This window comes from Typopeltis vanoorti, chromosome 25, assembly GCF_054136105.1.
Source record: "Typopeltis vanoorti isolate ZY-2024b chromosome 25, IOZ_Tvanoo_1.0, whole genome shotgun sequence".
Taxonomy (NCBI): domain Eukaryota; kingdom Metazoa; phylum Arthropoda; class Arachnida; order Uropygi; family Thelyphonidae; genus Typopeltis; species Typopeltis vanoorti.
In genome coordinates, this window is record NC_143573.1 from 34,996,899 (window position 1) to 35,016,612 (window position 19,714).

Sequence of the window (19,714 nt, forward strand, 5' to 3'; positions counted from 1 at the left end):
CAAGGATCTGTTCTTGGACCACTGCTGTTTAATTTGTTCATTAATGATATAGGATATCATACATACATGCATACATTATATATATACAGGGTGTTCGGGATAAATTTGACATATTTATAATTAATTATATTTTTCCGTAAGTTACATGTATTAACACACACTTCTCTTCATTTAAAAGTTTGGACCCTTCTTCATTCATATACAAGATGTCAGAAAGGATGGATAGCTGGAACCCACCTGAATCATGGAAGAGAATAACTTGTATCATGATGATTCGTGCCCGCCATCAAAATAAGGATATTACGACTGCTGCCCAATGCTCCCTGAATACAGTAAAAACAATCAGGCATGAACTAGAGACTTGCAATGGTGACTACGAGGATGTAGCAAGAAGAAAGATCCCTAGCAGACGATCTGATTGCGTTTGTACAGCAGAATTCCTCGCAAATCTGCAGGAACAGGTGTTGAAGAACCCTGGCATTGGAATTCGGGCTTTGTTCGTGGAGTTGCTAACTGTAGTCAAGCCCTGGATAACAAGGGTAGCCAATGGTAGGCCGTATGTATGGCAGCAGGATTCGGCCCCTTGCCACACCTCTGGGAAAAGTCAAAAATGGTTGTCTGAAAATTTCTACGACTTCACCAGTCCAAATGTTTGGCCTCCAAACTCCCCAGACCTTAACCCCATGGATTATTTTGTATGGGGCGCAGTTGAAAAAGACACCAATCGCACTTCCAGTAATACAAAAGCCCAGTTAATGGATAAAATTAAAACAGTTTTTGCGGCCCTTCCCAGGGAGACTGTAGCATCAGCTTGTTCGAGGTTCCGAAGCAGAATTGAAGCTGTGATCGATGCTAATGGTGGTTATTTTGAGTAAATCTTGTTGATAGTATTGTAATTAACTCTGCCTGTAATGTTTTTTTGTCAATTCATTAAATTTAATAGATACAAAGAAGATTTTCTTTTTCCTTACGAAACTGTCAAATTTATCCCGAACACCCTGTATATATATATAATGTGCATATGTCGTATATATGCCAGTAAACGTACATTTCTGATATGTACTGGGTTTACAAAATACCAGAGGACATGCAGGTAAGTTAGATACTCCCAGAAATCTTAACCATGGTGAACTAAAGACATGAATACAGGATGTCGATTTGATGTATTAAGGTTGTTAAGTTCATTTTCAGAATGCCACCAAATTGCAAATATATCAACATAGCAGATCCAGAAAGTGGGTTGAAGATGAAATTGAAAATAAAGTATCTTCTAGATGTGTTAGATAATAATCAGCCAATGGTGGAGACAGAGGATGCTCGGCAGCTGTATACTCACTTCATTTATAGATCCTATTTTCCCAGCTAAACTATCCTAATTGTAAAACAAATTTGAATATCTTCATATAGAATGCAAAGTGTTCCATATAAATATGATGATTTCTATAAGTCAAGGAGTTGTTAGTGAACAGAGAAAAACAATGTCAAAGCTGATTAAAATATCCAACATTTATATGGAAATATCATTGATTTTTCTCAAGAAAATGTGGCGAATTCTTGATAAATAATCTACATTGATCGATGTACTCAACATTTTTTTTTCACAATAAGTCTCATAGGGCAGCCTTCTTCATGAATTTTCAGACCATAAAAATGAAGAATCCCTCTTCCAAAAGAAAAGTGTATAGTTTCTTCAGTGTATCATCATCCCAGCAACCACTTCATCAAGGATTTTATTCAGTTATCTAATTATGTTATGATCGGGTAGGATTATAATTTATTTTTTGATAAGTAGCCATATCCAGTAAAAGGAGGTCAATCTATCTCTCATTGTATCTTCATCCATTACTACTACAGTTTTCCTTTATCCACTTGCAAATGCATATGGGTTTTTTTTTTTTTTTCTGTATGTTGTTGTTATTATTGTTTAAGAGAATATTGTTTAAGAAGTGTATAGAATTCAATCATAAATAAATTAGACCAATGGGTGTCCAGAATCCTTAACTATAAATGTCAAATGGGAGAGGGGGATAAGATTCCCCCCAGCAATTGGAACGAAATGATTTGAAAGGAGATAAATTTGAAATGAGAGAGGACGTGATGGAATTATTAGAGGTAGCGAAAGAAAAGAGTGACAGAGTTAGGATAGTGAGCCTGTTTTTCCATGGTATGACAGAGAAGAGTTTAGAAGGAGGGCCATAATCGCAAATGACTTTATGCGCAGATTATGCAGACAGTGTAGTGTGGAGTTTGTTGATGTGTGGAGTGAGTTTGATGGGCGAAAGGATTTGTACAAGATGGATGGCTTACATTTGAATGGATTTGGTGTGCGAAGACTGGAAAAAGTGTTGCTGAGTGAAGTGAGAGTGGATGTGCAAATTCAGGGAAACTTGAACTATTAAGGAGTTAAGTGTAATAATGCTTATAATGTACCCGAGCCAATACGAAGGACAAGAAATCAGAATGGGATAGTTAGTATAAGGCATCAAGATAGGTGTGGATCTAACAGGCTTCTGCATTTCATGTATACTAATGCCAGGAATATTAGGAACAAGAAGGAAGAATTTTTGGCCTTAGTTGGCTCTTCCTGGCCACAGGTTATTGGCATTAGTGAAACATGGCTGACAGAAGATGATATAGTTAGTGGGATTGAATGTGTAGGATATAGTGTGCTCAGGAGGGACAGAGAGAATAAAATGGGGTGAGGAGTGTTATTGATCATAGCTGATGAACTGCAACCAAAGAAAATAGAAGTTGTATTGCAGGATAGTGAAAAGAGCTCATTTGAGGCTATTTGGTGTGAGATTGAGACGAACAGAACAAAATGTACAGTTGGGTGCTGCTATAGACCAGGTGATGGAATAGATGGTGGAGATAATATGCATAGGAAAATTCATAAAATGAGTGCAAGGAGGGTAATTATTATGGGGGATTTCAACTACGGTAACATTGATTGGAAGGAGGAGAGGACACATGTGAGGAAGGAACTGGATTTTATCCAATTACTGAGGGATAACTAGCTGAGACAGCATGTAATAGAAAATACTAGGGGTTCGAGAGTGCTTGACCTAGTAATAGCATCTGAGAATTTCACTGTAATGAATATGACCATGTTGCCACCTATTGGTGAGAGTGATCATAGGGTCTTGACCTGGGAGGTGGCTAAATGTCTGAAATTTTCGATTAAGACAGGGTACATGTGGAATTACTGTGCTGGTCAGTATGACAAGCTTAGGAGATTGCTTGGTTCAGTGCCATAGCATGTAAAACTGCAAGGGCTGGATGTTGATAGTGCATGATAAGTGGTTAAAGATCATTTGCAGGAGGTTATGGCTGAATGTATACCTAGAGTCCAAATAGTAAATCAAGTAGAGGTTAAATGGATGAATAACACCATTAAACTTGAGTTGCAAAAAAAGAAACAACTGTGGAAGGAATTTAAGGAGAAAGGTGACCTGCAGGCATATGAACGGTATAAAGTGCAGGTCAGAAGGGTAACGAGTGTGGTGAGAAAAGCAAAAACGGATTATGAAAGGAAATTAGCCATGCAAGCTAAAGAGAATCTCAAACAGTTCTTTCAATATGCTGCTAGTAAAAGAAAAACTGCACACGACAGAATGATTTTAAGGCACGCCGATGGTAGGAAGGTAACTGAATCAGTCGATATAGTGGAATTACTGAGTGAGCACTTTGCAAGAATATATCATCCATGTGGTGACATTGAAGGAATGAAGGAACCATTAGTTTATATGGGAATTCTGGTGAATGAAGTGGAGGTGAATAGTCTATTACAGAACCTTAATGTGAATACATCTGTGGGATTGAATGGTATATCAGCACAGGTCTTATGTGAAGCGGCTAAAGAATTGTCAGTGCTCTTGACTTTATTGTTTAATCTGAGTCTCGGGTCTGGTTTAGTCCTGAAGGGGGTGGAAAGAGGGGAAAATAGTTCCACTGCATAAAGGAGGATCCAAGACTACTGTTGCAAATTACCAACCAATCAGCATATCAGGAGTTGTTATCAAGGTCTTGGAGAAAGTAGTCAAGGAAAAAATACAGGAATGGATTGATGAAAATGAGATACTGTATGCGAGACAGCATGGTTTTGTGAAGGGTAGATCATGCCTCAGTAATTTGCTCTGGTTTTATAACACAGTGACGGCTGAACTGGAGAAGGGTAATGGGTTTACAGTGATACTGCTGGACCTGGCTAAGGCTTTTGACAGGATACCACATGGAAGTCTAATCCGTAAACTGCAATATATGGGAATGGATATAGGATTGGTGAGATGGATAGGAGGGTGGTTGATGGAGAGATACCAGAGAGTAGTTTACTCAGGAGTAGAGTCCAAAAAACGGCCTGTGACTAGTGGTGTGCCGCAGAGTTCTGTTCTTGGACCACTGCTGTTTAATTTGTTCATTAATGATATAGGAAAGGATCTGAGAGGAATGGTTCATTTGTTCGCTGATGATGCTAAGTTGGGTAGGGCAATAGTGAATGCAAAAGATGTCAAAATTTTGCAGGATGATTTGGATAGATTGGTGGTCTGGGCTAAGGAGAATGGATGTCAATTTAATGTGGAAAAATGTAAGGTTATGCATTTTGGGGGTGAAAAGATTAGCAACAGTATATCACATTGGTGGAACTGTGCTCCAGGAGATTGATGAGGCCAGGGACTTGGGAGTGTTGGTGGATAGGGAGTTGAAGTTTAGGGAACACATCACAAAAGTGGCTAAATCAGCTCATCAAATCACTTGGATGCTGAAGAATACTTTGACGAGCAGAGATAAGCAAGTTATTGTTCCTCTGTATCGCGCCTTGATAAGACCCCATCCCGAACTCTGTGCTCAGATTTGGTCACCTAGGTTTCTTCTTGATGGGGAGGAGGTTGAGAGGATCCAGAGGCGAGTGAACAAGATGATAGCAGGTCTATGGAATGAACCTTATGAAAACAGGTTGAAGGTTTGTGGGTTGCAGAAATTGGTTGATAGGCGGAAAAGGGGAGATATGATTGAGACATTTAAATTGCTGAAGGGGTTTCTATAGGATTAATTCAGAGGATATTTTTGAGAACAGGACTGGTGGTGGGAAGAAAAGTTAAGCAAGTTTGACAAGGTTAGTAGTTGGAAGGGATCGTTCGATGCTGTTGGCACACTCTCCTTCAATGAATCTTTGGACTCCCTAGAGGTGTCACATAATAATAATAATACACCCTCTGTCCAAAAAGAAACCGAACTTTTTTTTTTAAATAGAAGGAATTAATAGCGCCACCTGTTGTATCTCTTTGTTGTCGAAAGTGGCAACCTTCATTAGTGAAGGCTGCCGCTTTCGACAACAAAGTTTCCACACAAAAGTGGAAACGGTATCAACTGTTTATGACATTTGTTTCATTAGAAGCCGGTTATGGTGCGAAGAGTGACAGTGTGTTTTGATGAACTGTCAGTCATCACGATATTCATGCCGTATGCGACGAATTCTCGCTATCAATCGCTTCAAAACTTCGAGATAAAACTCATCATTGACCGTTTGGCCAGGCGGAACGAATTCTTTGTGGATAATGCCCTTTGGAATCATAGAAACAAAAAAACAATCATCTTTCACTTCTCGAAGCGGCTTTTTTTTCGGATACTCCTCTTCTGGTGGTCTCCACTCAGCACTCTGGCGCTTTGTTTCGGACTCAAAACACCACATTTCGTAACCAGGAACGATCATTTCAAGGAAGTTTGATTCCTTACGAGCGGTTTTAATGAGGTCCTTGCAGTGTTCAATTCGATACATTTTTTGGTAGCCGGTTAACTTGTGAGGAACAAATCGCGAATTCAATTTACGAAGTCCCAAACTCTCGGTCAAAATGTTGTGCACAATTGATTTTTGGAATCCCCAATTCATAACTCATCTTTTACTCTGTCTTCAAATCATCACCGTATGCTTTTTGAAGCATTTGATGCGTTTCAGTAAAACGTTTACCAAGTCGAACACAAAAGTCAATCTCAGCTCTTTGTTGGCAACTAATTTTCCGACCGTTCGTCAAAACTGTGTGTCACTCTTGGCACTGTAACTCGCCTTCTAATGAAACATATGTCATAAACAGTTGACACAACACTAATTAAGGTTTGCCGCTTTCGACAACAAAAAGATACAATAGGTGGCGCCACTAGTTTCTTCTATTTTCGAAAAGTTCGGTTTCTTTTTGGATAGAGGGTGTAGCCGACGGTAAAAAGCATCTACGATAAAATGTGTTTGCCAATTAACGTTGCTGTTCGCCGTGAATTTGCGCATGCCAAGGTTTAAGCCATTTTTGTTTTGTAGCATTATTTATTTGTTATGCCTGACACTGGACGGTTACACTTTATCAAACTGTATACTGTACTGAAAACACTGATTGTAGACTTTAAATGCTTTTCGTGACATTTATCAACTACTGTTGTCAATTTATTTAGCTTACTTTCTTCTATGATTTGCTCAGCTTTATAATGAGCAAGTGAAATGTGATGTTCATTCAACTTCTTATGTATTGATGCTTACTTACTTTCTTTAGTAGTTCTTTTCTTGCGATTATATAATCACACGATAACCAGTCGCTTTAATATCATTTTGTTATAGGTGTTTATCAGAACTTTCCAGACCTCCCTCGTATAGTGCTGTTTGAATCGCCACACACTGTTGTTATTTTTGCATGCATGCATATTACTTCCAATAGTTGCTGTCGGTTATTTCAAGCCATGGATGTTTGTTCAAAATACTGCCATTGACTGTCCGATCATATTGTTAAATTATTGAGTTTTCTTGTGGCGCACCTGCATTCTCACTAGGAAATGATAAGTCAAACTCATTTGAATATTCATCTCAATTAACAGAATCATCAGTCTCACCACTCACGTTAATCTTCTTACGCAGGTCAACACCACTACTGAAAAAAATTAATATGCAATGTTGACGTATCATTATTAGTTTTCTGACAAACGCGACTAAAACCAAGACAGCCTTCTCAAACGAGAATTAGAAAGATACGGTAAACAAACAAACAAACAAAAATGTGGCCTCCTTCAATGAGTCCCTTGCTCCCTGGAGGCATGGTACCTTGTAATAACAATAAAATCATTGCGATTCACTCAAATACAATTAGATTGAACCACGTGAGCATGAAAGCAAACCCATTTTGGTTGGCAGAACGTTCAATTTGGCGCAAAGGATAAGGTATAACGTGCATCAAGAAGGTGGGAATTTAATATGAAAATATGCTATTTTAGTGCACATTTTCATTGTTGAAGCATATTTGTGTAAAGTTGTGAGACAAAGGTGTCATGGCTTCCGTTGCAACCAACTTTCAAATAAATACACGTGAGTCAATGATTCACACTCATGACCCCTATATTAATATATTAATTTGTGATTATTTTCATTTCACTTAGCTGTTTTCATTTCACAAAACGCTTATTGTCCTGTTTTACATGACAATAAGCAGTTCTGCGATATATTAACTTAAATGAATATAATCATATTAACTTAAAGTTATAACTTGGTACCAGAAAAACTTGAAGCTGTTGTTGCTAGTAATAAGTGCTTATAATAAATTTTTAGTGGGGAATATATTAGTTCCAATGTTACAGTATTTACAATAAATTCCAAACGATATGAAAATTAGTTGCTTTGCAGAATTGGTATTTACTCAGTTATAACAGATCAAAAGAAAACAAGATCAAATTACCATACCTGGGAAGTTTGGTACAGCTACTCTTACTCCGTATTGATGGAATGTGGAAATAAGATTTGCAAAGTCTCTATATGATCCTGGAGCTCCATGAAGAGCAACAATAACTGGTCCTTCATTCTTCTCTTGTTCACTGCACACTGCACCAGTATCCACATATTTCACATTAAATGTCAATCCTCCCTCTGGTACGTGCTGAAATCTTTTCTCTTTTTTCCATTTTCTGTACAGCTCTTCACATATATGAATTTTTACTTCCATTTCAGGAAATGAGAATTCTTCAGCGTTTTTGTAATTCTTAGGTGCAGAGTGAGTGCTCAAACTATCATAGAAAACAGCATGACCATCACCATTATTGCTAAGCAATATATTTTGGGAACTGAGTTCTTTTGTTCTTTTACAGAGACTCGATAAACACCTACCGAATGCAAACTGATGACATGAGTTGTCAAATAACGTACTTACAGGAAAATGCTTTGACTGTTGTATACACCACAATAATTTGAAACCTTTCATCATTTTAACCTATTACAAATGAGAAAAATAACAGTACAATGGGTATCAATATAAAAGAAAAATATTTCTTACACAATTTTTGTTTAGGTAAGTTTATATTAAAAATCTGATCAATCACTGCCCATAAGGAAGAATTTTCTCATTTAGTATGCATTATTTACTTTAGAATTGACTTTTACAATGTACAGATAAGTTGGAATATATCATTTCAATATTTTTATGTTTAAGATTCTGTGTTGTGGTCAGAAGTGATTATTGGAACTGTGTCGCATTAAGTAGATGCGGGAATGACACTGGGCAGGAGTTGTAAGTTTCGGGAACATAAGATAAAACTTGTGAAAATCACCCAGAGAATTATAAGGTAACTAATAAGCTCATTATAAAAAATTTAAAAAAAAAACAGAGTTAACGAAGTGACATTACCATTGTATAAGAGTCATCAACCACATCTCAATTACTACATGTAGGTCTGGCCACTAAGTTAACTGGTTAATAAGAAAACACTGGAGAAATTCCAGAAGTAAGTGACGAAGATTGTCTCATGTCTGCTAGTTATAAAGAAAAACTGAACATATGCGATTTGCAGCGCTCCACAGTTAGATTGGTTGGTTAGAATTACTAAGGATTATTATTAGAATTAGAATTATTATTAGAATTACTCACTGGCCTCATAGCCAAACCAACTAAGGCTATGAGGCCAGTGAGTTATTGCACGTAAGAGACAATACATGCATGTATTCTCTAGTTTGTGGGGTGAGGAAAACCAAACTTCAGGGAAGAAAAATCCTGTGACTTCTATATGTGGTCAACTAATTCCTTCATTAGAAAAGTCATTATAAAAGTTCCTCATATCCAAGATGTAATTCCAAGTCTTTTCAACTGAAGTTGAAATGTCATGATGTCCAACTATTTAGCAACTAAGAGAGAATATGATTGGTATGTCATTGGTAAATCAGTATCTATCAGATAAATGTAGGAGAGAGATACTGTATGTGATGATGAGAAAACAAGATGTCGAAGTATAGGTCTCATGAGCGGGGGAAGAAATGTCGTTTTTGAAAGAAAAAAAAAATGGCAACTGAAGAGTAGATGGACCTTCTGCAATGAGTCTTGTTAATCCATCAAAGCCTACAACATCACTTTCCTAATTTCGGAAATGTGTTTCATTTTAGTATATAATTAAAAAGGGTATAAGATTTTTATACTGTATGTATATTAATTTTATTATATTTACATTTTTTTTCCTGTTTACAGATTTTTTATACTCTAACATCATCAGTAAACGATGGTCAGAAATAAAAAGTACAGTTTTATGCATATTAATAATATGTCTAGTCTTATCACAAATATTGCACAAGTAAACCTCAGGAAATTTATCAAAACATGGTAAACAAAATCCCCCAAAAAAACATTACATAAAACACACTGGGAAATTTGGTTTTTATACCTCTAATAACTGTACTGTTGCGACAAAACAAAAGAATTTTGATAGTATATATTTAAATGTAATTAAAAGTACAAATTCTCAGTGTTAAGCTATTGTTATTATTTAACACTTCTAGGGAATCCAAGGATTTGTGGGAGAGCACACTAGTCTACTTCTAACAATGCACGTCTCCCCTACTTAATCCTACTGTACAACTACATCCAACCACACATTACTATCAACACGCACCGCCATCTACTGGCCACCACTGCCAACAGTGTATTTCGTCTGTAAATTGCGTGTGTTCTCATGGGCGATTTGCTTGTATGAGGAATAAAAAATCCCTGCTGCCGCCGTGTGAGATCCGTTAACTCACATTAAATTGAAAAAGCCCAGATAAAGATTCTCTCATCACGTCGAGAATCGAACTCATATATATATATATATAATTTTAAAATAAAAAAAGGACATCATCTGTCGAGGTGAGTTGGAAATTTCCTTAAAAGAATAATTTTTAACGACTAAAAATATCTGCAGACTTGGCAGCTCAGTTGCAGGGAACGAAGAAATACAGCGCCAATTTAGCCTTATGAGTACTAAAGAAGTGATCATTATGAGTGACTTTAATTTTCCAAACATTGATTGGGTAGAAGAGATATCTCATGATAAGAAAGAAGAGGAATTTGTTGAATTGTTGCAAGACAACGTTCTCAAGCAGCATGTGAAAGAAGGAACTCGGGGTCAAAAAGTATTGGATTTGCTCATAGCGTCAAAAGGGGTCTCTCTGTGTTAAGAATATGGCTATTTTACCACCAGTTGGTGAGAGTGATCATGTTATGCTTTCTTGGGAAGTATCTAATTGTATTGATGCTCCGATTAGAACAGGTTACATGCAGAACTACAAAGCTGGAAATTGTGATCAACATAGGATAATAATATCTTTGGTCCAATGGTATTAGTTAGTGAATGGGAAAAATGTCAGCAATGCATAAGAATCTTTTCTATTCAGTAACTGAGGTGGTATCTGAATGCATCCCTAGTTTTCGAAGAATAAACAGCTTGGGAGTGAAATGGATGTGAAACCTTATTAAGCAAGAGATTCACAAGAAGAACATGATGTGGAAAGAATATCATGAGCATAAGAGTGAGAGGAGTTATGAAATATATGAAGCTCAGGCCAGAAAAGTAACGAGCATTGTGTGGAAGGCTAAATCGGAGTATGAAAAGAAATTAGGCATGCAAGCGAAAGGCAATCCAAAAGAATTTTATTGTTAAGCTGCAAGCAAAAGTAAGAATGAATGTGAAAGAATAACTTTATTGACTGCAGATGGTACTCGAGTGACGAAAGCTAATGAGATTGTTCAATTAATGAGTGCTCACTTTGCTAAAATATATCAACCAGGAGTATGTAACATGATGCACTGCTACTGCTACATTGAAAAGAGTTAGAGGTGCATGAAAATGAGGTTGAAGAGCTGCTGTATATCCTGATTAAGAATTTGTCTATAGGGACTGATGGAATATCAGCACGTTTGCTAAAGGAATGTTCAGCCGAATTGGCTAGATCTTTAACATGTTTGTATAACTTCAGTCTCAGCTCAGGAATGATACTCGTGAATGGAAGGAATGTATGATAGTTCCATTGTACAAGGATGTGTCTAACTACCGACCTATCGGTATCATTGGTGTAGTAGTGAAGATTTTAGAAAAGTTATGAACTCGTGTGAAGCTGTGAACGAGAAGTTGGTGAGAACTCGCATACAGAAATGGGTAGACAAACATGCTGTAATATGCAGGGAACAGCATAGGTTTACGAAAGGAAGGTCATCATCATCATAACACTAACTACGGGTGTAGACCATATTGGTCTGTTCCGGAGGAAGGTCATGTTTTAGCAATTGGCTCACATTTTATAACAATGCTACGGGCGATAAAGTGAATGGATATATTATGATAATGTTGGAATATAAACTCTTGACTTGGATCAAGGGATCGTTGACAGACAGATATCAACAACTGGTATACAGTGGATGTGAATCTGCCAGATTTAAGATGACCGGTAGTGTACCTCATGGTTCAGTCCTTGGGCCATTATTGTTCAATCTATACATTAATGACTTCAGGCAGAGTCTAACATCAGATGTGCAATTGTTTGCTGATGATGCCAAGATAGGCAGGGCAATTAGAAATGCTACCAATATTCAGCACTTACAAAATAATTTGATATGCTGGAAATTTGGGCAAACGAAAATGGCTATCAGTTTAATGTTAGTAAATTATGCACTTTTGCGTGATGAGATTTCCAGTGCATATTATGTTAGCGGAGTTATGCTACAAGAAACTGAGGAGGCTAGGGATCTTGGCGTATATTGGTGGAGATAGGAATTTGAAGTACAAAAGTCATATAGCAAAAGTTGCAAATACATCTCAGAGGATAATTGAGATGTTGAGCGAACCTTGACATGTAAGGATATGGAAGTCGTTTTGCCTCTTTATAAGGCATTGATAAGAGCACACCTGGATTACTGTGCACAGATTTAGTCACCAGGATTCCAATGGAATAAAGAAGCTGTGGAAAGGTGCAAAGAAGAGTTACAAAGATTATATCCGGATTATGGGAATTAGATTATGAAAACAGATTGCAAGTATATGGATTACAGATTGTGGTTAATAGGAGAAAGAGAGGTGATATGATAGAGGTCTATAAACATTTAAATGGGTGTTATAGGACATCAGCTGATGAAAATTTTCGTTACATTGAAGGCAGGGAGAGAACACGGGGGCATCCATGGAATTTAAGTTTGACTGTGAAGTCAAAAAAGGGATAAGAGCTAGGTTTTTCTTTCACAGAGCAGTGAGTTAGTAGATTAGTTTGCCTTTAGGGGTAGTGAATGCATCTAGTGTAAATGAATTTAAGAGAAGGTTTGATAGCTGGTTTGGGTGATTTATAGCCTCCCTTGATGAGTCTCTTTGATTCCCTAGAGGTCTCTCAGATTATAAAAATTAAAAATAATAATAATAACTGACTATTGTTTTTTCTCCCAGAAACTCAGGTTTTTCGTCCCGTAAACTCAAGAAAATCGACCATAGAACCCACATAAGTTCAGACATTAAATATGCATTAGAGTTAGGGACCACGAGATAGCGGCACTTGTTGAGCCGTCTCTCCCCACTGTGTGCCGCTTAATTAGTGATAGCCTTGGGCCAGCTATCTCTGACTGGCTGCCAGTGGAGACTGAACTGCCCACTCAGTCTCCAAAAGTTAAATAGGGCTAAACGGCCTCGCCTACTCCCTATACGGGAATAAAAAGGCGTTAGCTGATTTTTTTAAATTTTTTATTTTAAAAGGTATACCTTGTAACGGCATTTTAATGTAAAGTAGTTGAGCATTTGTAACAGCTAATTAAATAGTAATAGGTAATTTGACGGTGAATTTGGTAAAGAGTACATAAAACAAAAAAATAATTATTATTTTAAATAATAATAAATTGATATTTCCAGTAAAAATACATAACAATTACCTCAAAATTTGGTTGCTTGTCTCACTTGATGTCATAGCAGTTTCTATTTCTCGGAATTTTGCTATAGTATCTGATGCAGGTGGCGTGTTTCTTATGTCCCTTATACACTTGCAAAAGAACATGAGGCCTTGTTTTTCTTTGTACACAGACCCATGAAAATCATTGCCCTTTATTCCTTTGACACAGACTTTTATATTTAGCATTGATTTATTCTCAATTTGCAATCGATTTTTCTCGTTGCTCCATAACAAATTCAAACGATAACTCTTTCTACTGAGGTAATGGACGTAGGCCAGTGTCAAAATAAATTGCACAATGGTTTTCATATTTCAAGGAAAACGATTTGTGCTAAAGTGGACACTGGTTTATAGTTGTCAAGCTAGTGCTGACGTTTTCACCTTCTGCAGTTTTATTTAGTGTTTCTTTTTTTTTTTTTTCAAGAAACAAAAATAAATTGTCCGAAAGGATGAGCTCATTCTTGTGTGTATTCTATCACTATATTATAGAATTTATCTACATAACATAGAAATTTGAAGGCATCAGAAATCGTCATTAATTAAATTATGCAATAACTCTTCAACAGTCGCAGGTAAATGTTCTTTATTGTGTTCCATTTTAATTTGCCAATAAAGATTTCATTCTCAGCTCGGACTTCAAATGCTGACGCAACTTGCCTTTCATTCCTTTGAATTGTATATGAAAAGAGTTTACTTTGACTGTAAGAAATGTATTAAGATAAGCGAAAACGGATTTTCAAATAATAATATAATGATATTTAAATAAAAACATTAATATGGCCAGGCATTTATCGGTAGATAAAAAAATATAATTTAACTACTTCAACAGAACAGTCTATTATTCTTTCCAACTTGACTGGTTAGTTCACACTCTTAAAGAAAACAAAAACAAAAACACATAGACAAAATATAGCAGTACTCTTTATTTTTGTAGCAGATGTTTCTTTTATGAATATTATAAAAACATTTCATCATTGAAATTGGACACTGAAATAATCTTAGGCATTAATACAAAAAATATTTTCTCACAAGGCTTTGCGAACATAAGACATCTTGTGAAAGAATTTTTTCAACAAATACACTTTAATGATGTCAGCACAATTTATTGTAAAAACCTGTCACAGACAACGCCGAAACATGCGTGGGACAAGCTCTGACCTCGTTCATCGCATTTAAATCAGAAGATGAAAATTCTGAAGAGTTGCTGAAATATATGAAAGATAGGATGTAAAAATTTCAGAAATAAGGAATATGTTGAAGTATAAATAAATTGAAGAATGGATTGACAGCCTGGACAGCAGATGATGAAGCCACCTCTTCTTCATAAAACCTGATTGGTGTGGAATTGATTGAAATAGTCGCAAATGTGTGTGATGAACCAAGACTAGTAAACTAGGGGAGAGTGAGAGTGAAGAAGAAAAATGAGCTGACAAAATATAACCTGGAAGAAAGCTGAAGAATGTGTGGAGACCTTTTAGAAACTTCGTGAAAACAAAAGTTGTTTTAGTCCGCAACAGTTGATTGTCGCATGTAATTAGCTATTGTACTTCGTAAAATTTAAAAGATCCTGCAAGAAAAATGCCAACTTTGGAATTTATTATTATTATTATTATTATTATTATTATTATTATTATTACGTGACACCTCCAAGGACTCATCGAGAGAGGTTACCTCTCCGTCTCCACCACTCAATCCACCAACTACAGCGAACCGCAACAACCATCAGCATATACAAGTACGCCAACGCCATCTACTCCCCACCACCACCAGTATTTTCACAGACAATCACAATCATCCATGCCCATGCAGATTCGAACCTACATCCTGGTGTTAGAGAGGATATGCTAACCACTCGACTAATTAGGACGACAAAACGAGAATCGAACTTATGCCTATTCCAATTGAAGAGTTCAATGTACTTCCATTCTTCCAGTTTTAAATCTACCCAACATTCTTCAGTTCTTGATCCCACAGATCAAGAACTGAAGAATGTCCAGACAAAGTGGACTTCCCATCATCTGCGCCACGATTCCTCAAGCAGCTACTTTTTTTGTATAAAAAGTAGTGTTGTTTTTCTTCCTTACATTAGTATGTTTCGTAAAGCAATGTAAAATATTCTCAGACAAAAGTTTGTGATATAGAATTGGAAATTCATTCACATTCCCAGTGATTATATGTTCAGCTGAGTTTATCGATTTACAAGCTTCTGGAGCATTAATGTTTTTATTCATCTTCTGTTTTTTAATATCTATTGTGCTATATATATTTCTACATAATTTATTATTTAATAAAATTTATATACTTTTATTCAATTGTAAATTATATAAAAATATATAGAGCAATTAATCTGTCACTCCTATATGTAAGTGGTGGAAGCAAGTAAAATGGCTCATGACAGCTAAAATTTAATTGGTATATTTTTATTCTAAGTTTCGCGCAAATGTGCGATATGTTTCATGTAATTAGGGAAACTGCACATTCGGCACCAATCATTTTACTCCCTTAATACAGTAAATAAGATATTATCATGACAGTTCATATCACATTACAAAAAAGTGGCAACCATACCAATGAGAATGTGTTATACGAGATGGCAATTCAGTTAACATTTATTATTATTATTATTCAGGTATCTCCATGGAGTCAGAGGACTCATCCCAGGAGATCCATTTATTCACACACTAGCAATCATTCACACAATACCTATCATACTTCTCCTTAAACTCATTCACTGATGAACCACCCACAACCACCTCTGACAACCCATTCCATCCTCTGAGCAAAAAACATAGTCCTAACAACCTTGCTAACAACACTCTCATGTAACTTCCACTGGAGACCCCTTGTTCTCTCCCTTCTTGCCATGTACTTAAAAAGTCCTCAATGTCAATCCCATAAAATCTCGTCAATCATATCTCCTCATTTTCTTCTATCAACTCATTTTTAAAGCCTACAGACCGTCAATCTATTCTCACAGGGAGCATTCACATACTTGCCACAATCTTTGTCACTCACCTCTGGATCATCTCCAGAACTTCTTTATCACCACGGAATCCGGGAGTCCAGATCTGTGCGCGGTAGTCCAGATGTTGTCTTATTTTAGCCTTATATATAAATGAACAATAATCTCCCCATCCTTGCTTGTATGTTCTTCTTCGTAATCTGATGTGCTGTTTTGGCACATCAGATTACGCAATATGCTCTCTAAACTTCAACTCCTTGTCCACAGTCATATCCAGATTCTGGACCTCATCAGTTTCCTGTATTACAGTTTGATCTCTTCCCAGAGTGCATCAGCTTACACTTCGCCACATTAAACGGGCAGCCATTTACCTTTGCCCATAAAGCTAGTCTGTTTAAGTCTTCCTGCAGGATCTGTGCATCAATTTCACTTAACATTGCTTTTCACAGTTAAGAATCGTCAACAAACAAATATTTCTCCTATATTACTTGATATACGAATTAAGTGGCGTACCACAGGTTTTATGAGCCCTGTGGTACACCACTGGTCACTTGCCTTTTCCTGAGCTCAACTCCTTCATAAACCACTCTTTGATATCTGTCCATCAGCCACCCTCTAAACCAAATGACCAGATTTATATCTATCCCCATTTCCTCCAATTTATACAATAGAATTCTGTATGGAATTTTGTCAAATGTTATTACAAAGTCCTACAGTATCACTCAGTAGCCATTTCGATTATCCAACTCATTGTCACTTTATTATAAAAAGTAAGCAAATTACTAGGGAAAGATCTATCCTTCACAAAATCACGTTGTCCCTTATAGAGTATCATGTTCCTTTCCATCAAGTCCTGAATTCTGTCTTTCGCCAACTTCTCCAATACCTTAACCACCACTCCCGAGATGCAATTGACTTATAGTTTGCTACTTCTTTCTTGGAGCCTACTTTATGGGACTATTCTGTCCTCTTTCCACTCTATTGGCACCTTCCCACTACTGGGACTTAAATTAAACAGCTCGGTCAGAGGAGCTGATAATTCCTTTGCACATTCTCGTAATACATGGACCGATATGCCATCTAATCCCATGGCTGTGTTCGTACAGAGGTTCTGCAATATTTTAAGCACCTCCATTTCTTCAAACTCGGTTCTCCTATCAGTGAATGTCACATCTGGCATTGCAATGTCACCATTTAGGTGGTAAAATCCTGCAAATTGCTCACTCAATAATTCAACTATTTGGTTTTGTTCTCTACACCATCAGCACTTTTTAAGTTCATCCTTACATAGTCAATCGTCTCTGCACCTTTTCCAATACAACTTCATCTTTCTGAAAACAAAGTGATCAATTTTACCTTCTTTACACTCTCTTGGAACCTTTGCTGCTGAAAGACTGTTATTTCCTTAGCCGGAAATAACAAATCTCAAAAGCAAACATCAAAGTATATAAAAACAAAGACAAAATAATTGAAAAGGAAGTAGAAGAAAAACTCACCTAATTTTTGTCGTATTAAATTCCGGTATCCATACCTAAGACGATAATCAGTCAATAAAGCCTGTAAAAATTTAATCTCTGAAATCCTGAATACTGCAGAACAAGCGACACGTTTTTGCGCTGTGCGTTTTCTCTAACAAAATCAACAATTTCAAACTGACCGTTCTCTATGTTAATGATACAGAAATTGCAATCGACCTAGCGACTTGTTCAAGTGGCATCCCCTAGCTTAGCTCCGCACCATTTTTAATGTAACAATTTTGATAATTGGTAAAATATTCTGCCATTGATGCTCTTCTGACACCGGTATCCTTAGCAACTGCTTCAATGCCAGAGCGTTCCTATGCTATTGCAGGACACCATATATTTTATTATTCCAACAACAAAACATGTCCTTGAAACTTACAAGGTTTCCTTGAAGTCAGCTTTATATCTACCGACAAAGGTAGAGTGGAAAGTAATATAAAATAGAACATGACAGCTGAAGCAAGAAAAGGAAAAATAAGCTACTAGCCTGTAAAAATAATTCCATGGAGAAGCATTAAAAGGATTTGTATTAGGAGTGAACGATACAATGTCCAATCAGACCTTGTATGTTAGCGATTCTAAGGGCAAATCCAACAGAGCTATACTTTTCACTATGAGGCGATCCGAACCTTAATAATAATAAATATTATTATTGTTAATATTTATTATACTTAAATTTATTTCAATTAACAGAGTTCACAGTTAAAGAGTAAAAGTCACATCTTAACAACTTAATCGAATCTTTGAATGGCAGACTAGGCTGATGTTAGGGTATATGGCAACCGTAAGCAAGTACTATTTTGCCGGTCATCCCTCCCCCTCCCCAAAAAACGTGTCTTTTATTATTATTATTTGATACCTCCAGGGAGGGCACCTGCTCTACAACTCTGTCTCCACCAACTGACTGCAACCACACGAACGCCATCTACCGCCGACCACCACCACCACGATTTTCCACAGACCATCACAAACATCCATACCCACAGCGGGATTCGAACCCGCAGCCTTTTGGCTGGAGAGCGGATACACAAACCACTCGGCCAGCATTTACGGAGATACACTTTTGCAATCAGAGCCTTGGTAACCCATTAAGTAACTCAGACCATTTTGGAGGGCGGCAAAGACTAAAAAAATTGTATCTCAAGACAATTAATGCAGCCAGCGGTTGCAGCTCCTCTGCTAACATCCCCTGAGAGCGAGCATTTTATGTCTGTAGATATGCGTATTTACCGAGCCTGCTCTGTTTTAAGGGATTCGTATGAGACTGGATAACTGAAAAATCCCTGATTATGGTTCTTCGTTCCATAGATGGGATTCGAACGTCTTTCCAGCCAAACGGCTTCGTCGAAATCAACTCAGCTATGGAGGCCCCAAAGAATTCGGCATGGAATTATAAATTTCATACCGAATCCGGGGGGGGGGGCATATAAAATATCTTTAGCAAATTACATAATCGACACAATAGAATATTAAATAAAATACAAGTAATTCTCGTTATGAGCCGGGATTGCGTTCTCAAGAATCGATGGGTATACCGAAAATGCATAAAACGGGAGCTTATAATAGATGCATTGCCAAACGAGCGAGTTTCCGATCTTTCGAGATTAATTTAATTGAAAATACACCTATTTTTCATACATATTAACTATTAAAATAGTTCTTTAATTTCAAGAAAGTGTATATCGTGCGACACTCCTCCGAAAAATATTCACTGAAAATATGTTTTGCTTTGTTTTTGTAATCCTGTTCCTCTTATTCACTCTTCAAATAAGAGGCAATCTTGCCATTACGAATCCCTCTCAGTGACTTCAGTTTTTTTTTTTTTTTTTTTTTTTTGAGATCTTATTTTGTAATCCTAAGAAGCACTGCTAGCCAAAAGCAACGCGCGGAGATCTTTGGAGGTTTTAAACCCAAGCACTGGCTTCTCTTCGCTGGATATGTAGGTACATCCACTTTCAGAACAGACCATTTTCATCTAGGTTAAATACGTAGGAGGCCCCAAAGAATTTGACAAGGAATTATAAATTCCATACCGAATCC

The 19,714-nt window shown here is 36.9% G+C and overlaps 1 protein-coding gene across 1 annotated transcript in view; it reads right to left on the reverse strand.

The window, feature by feature from the left end:
• Window positions 1-19,714, reverse strand: part of LOC150092654 (uncharacterized) — a 115,186-nt gene that overhangs the window by 80,002 nt on the left and 15,470 nt on the right. The window contains exon 2 of the mRNA XM_090414600.1: window positions 7,712-8,234. Coding sequence (XP_090270726.1) covers window positions 7,712-8,228 — 517 coding nt within the window. The 5' untranslated portion in view covers window positions 8,229-8,234. The remainder of the gene's footprint in view (window positions 1-7,711; window positions 8,235-19,714) is intronic.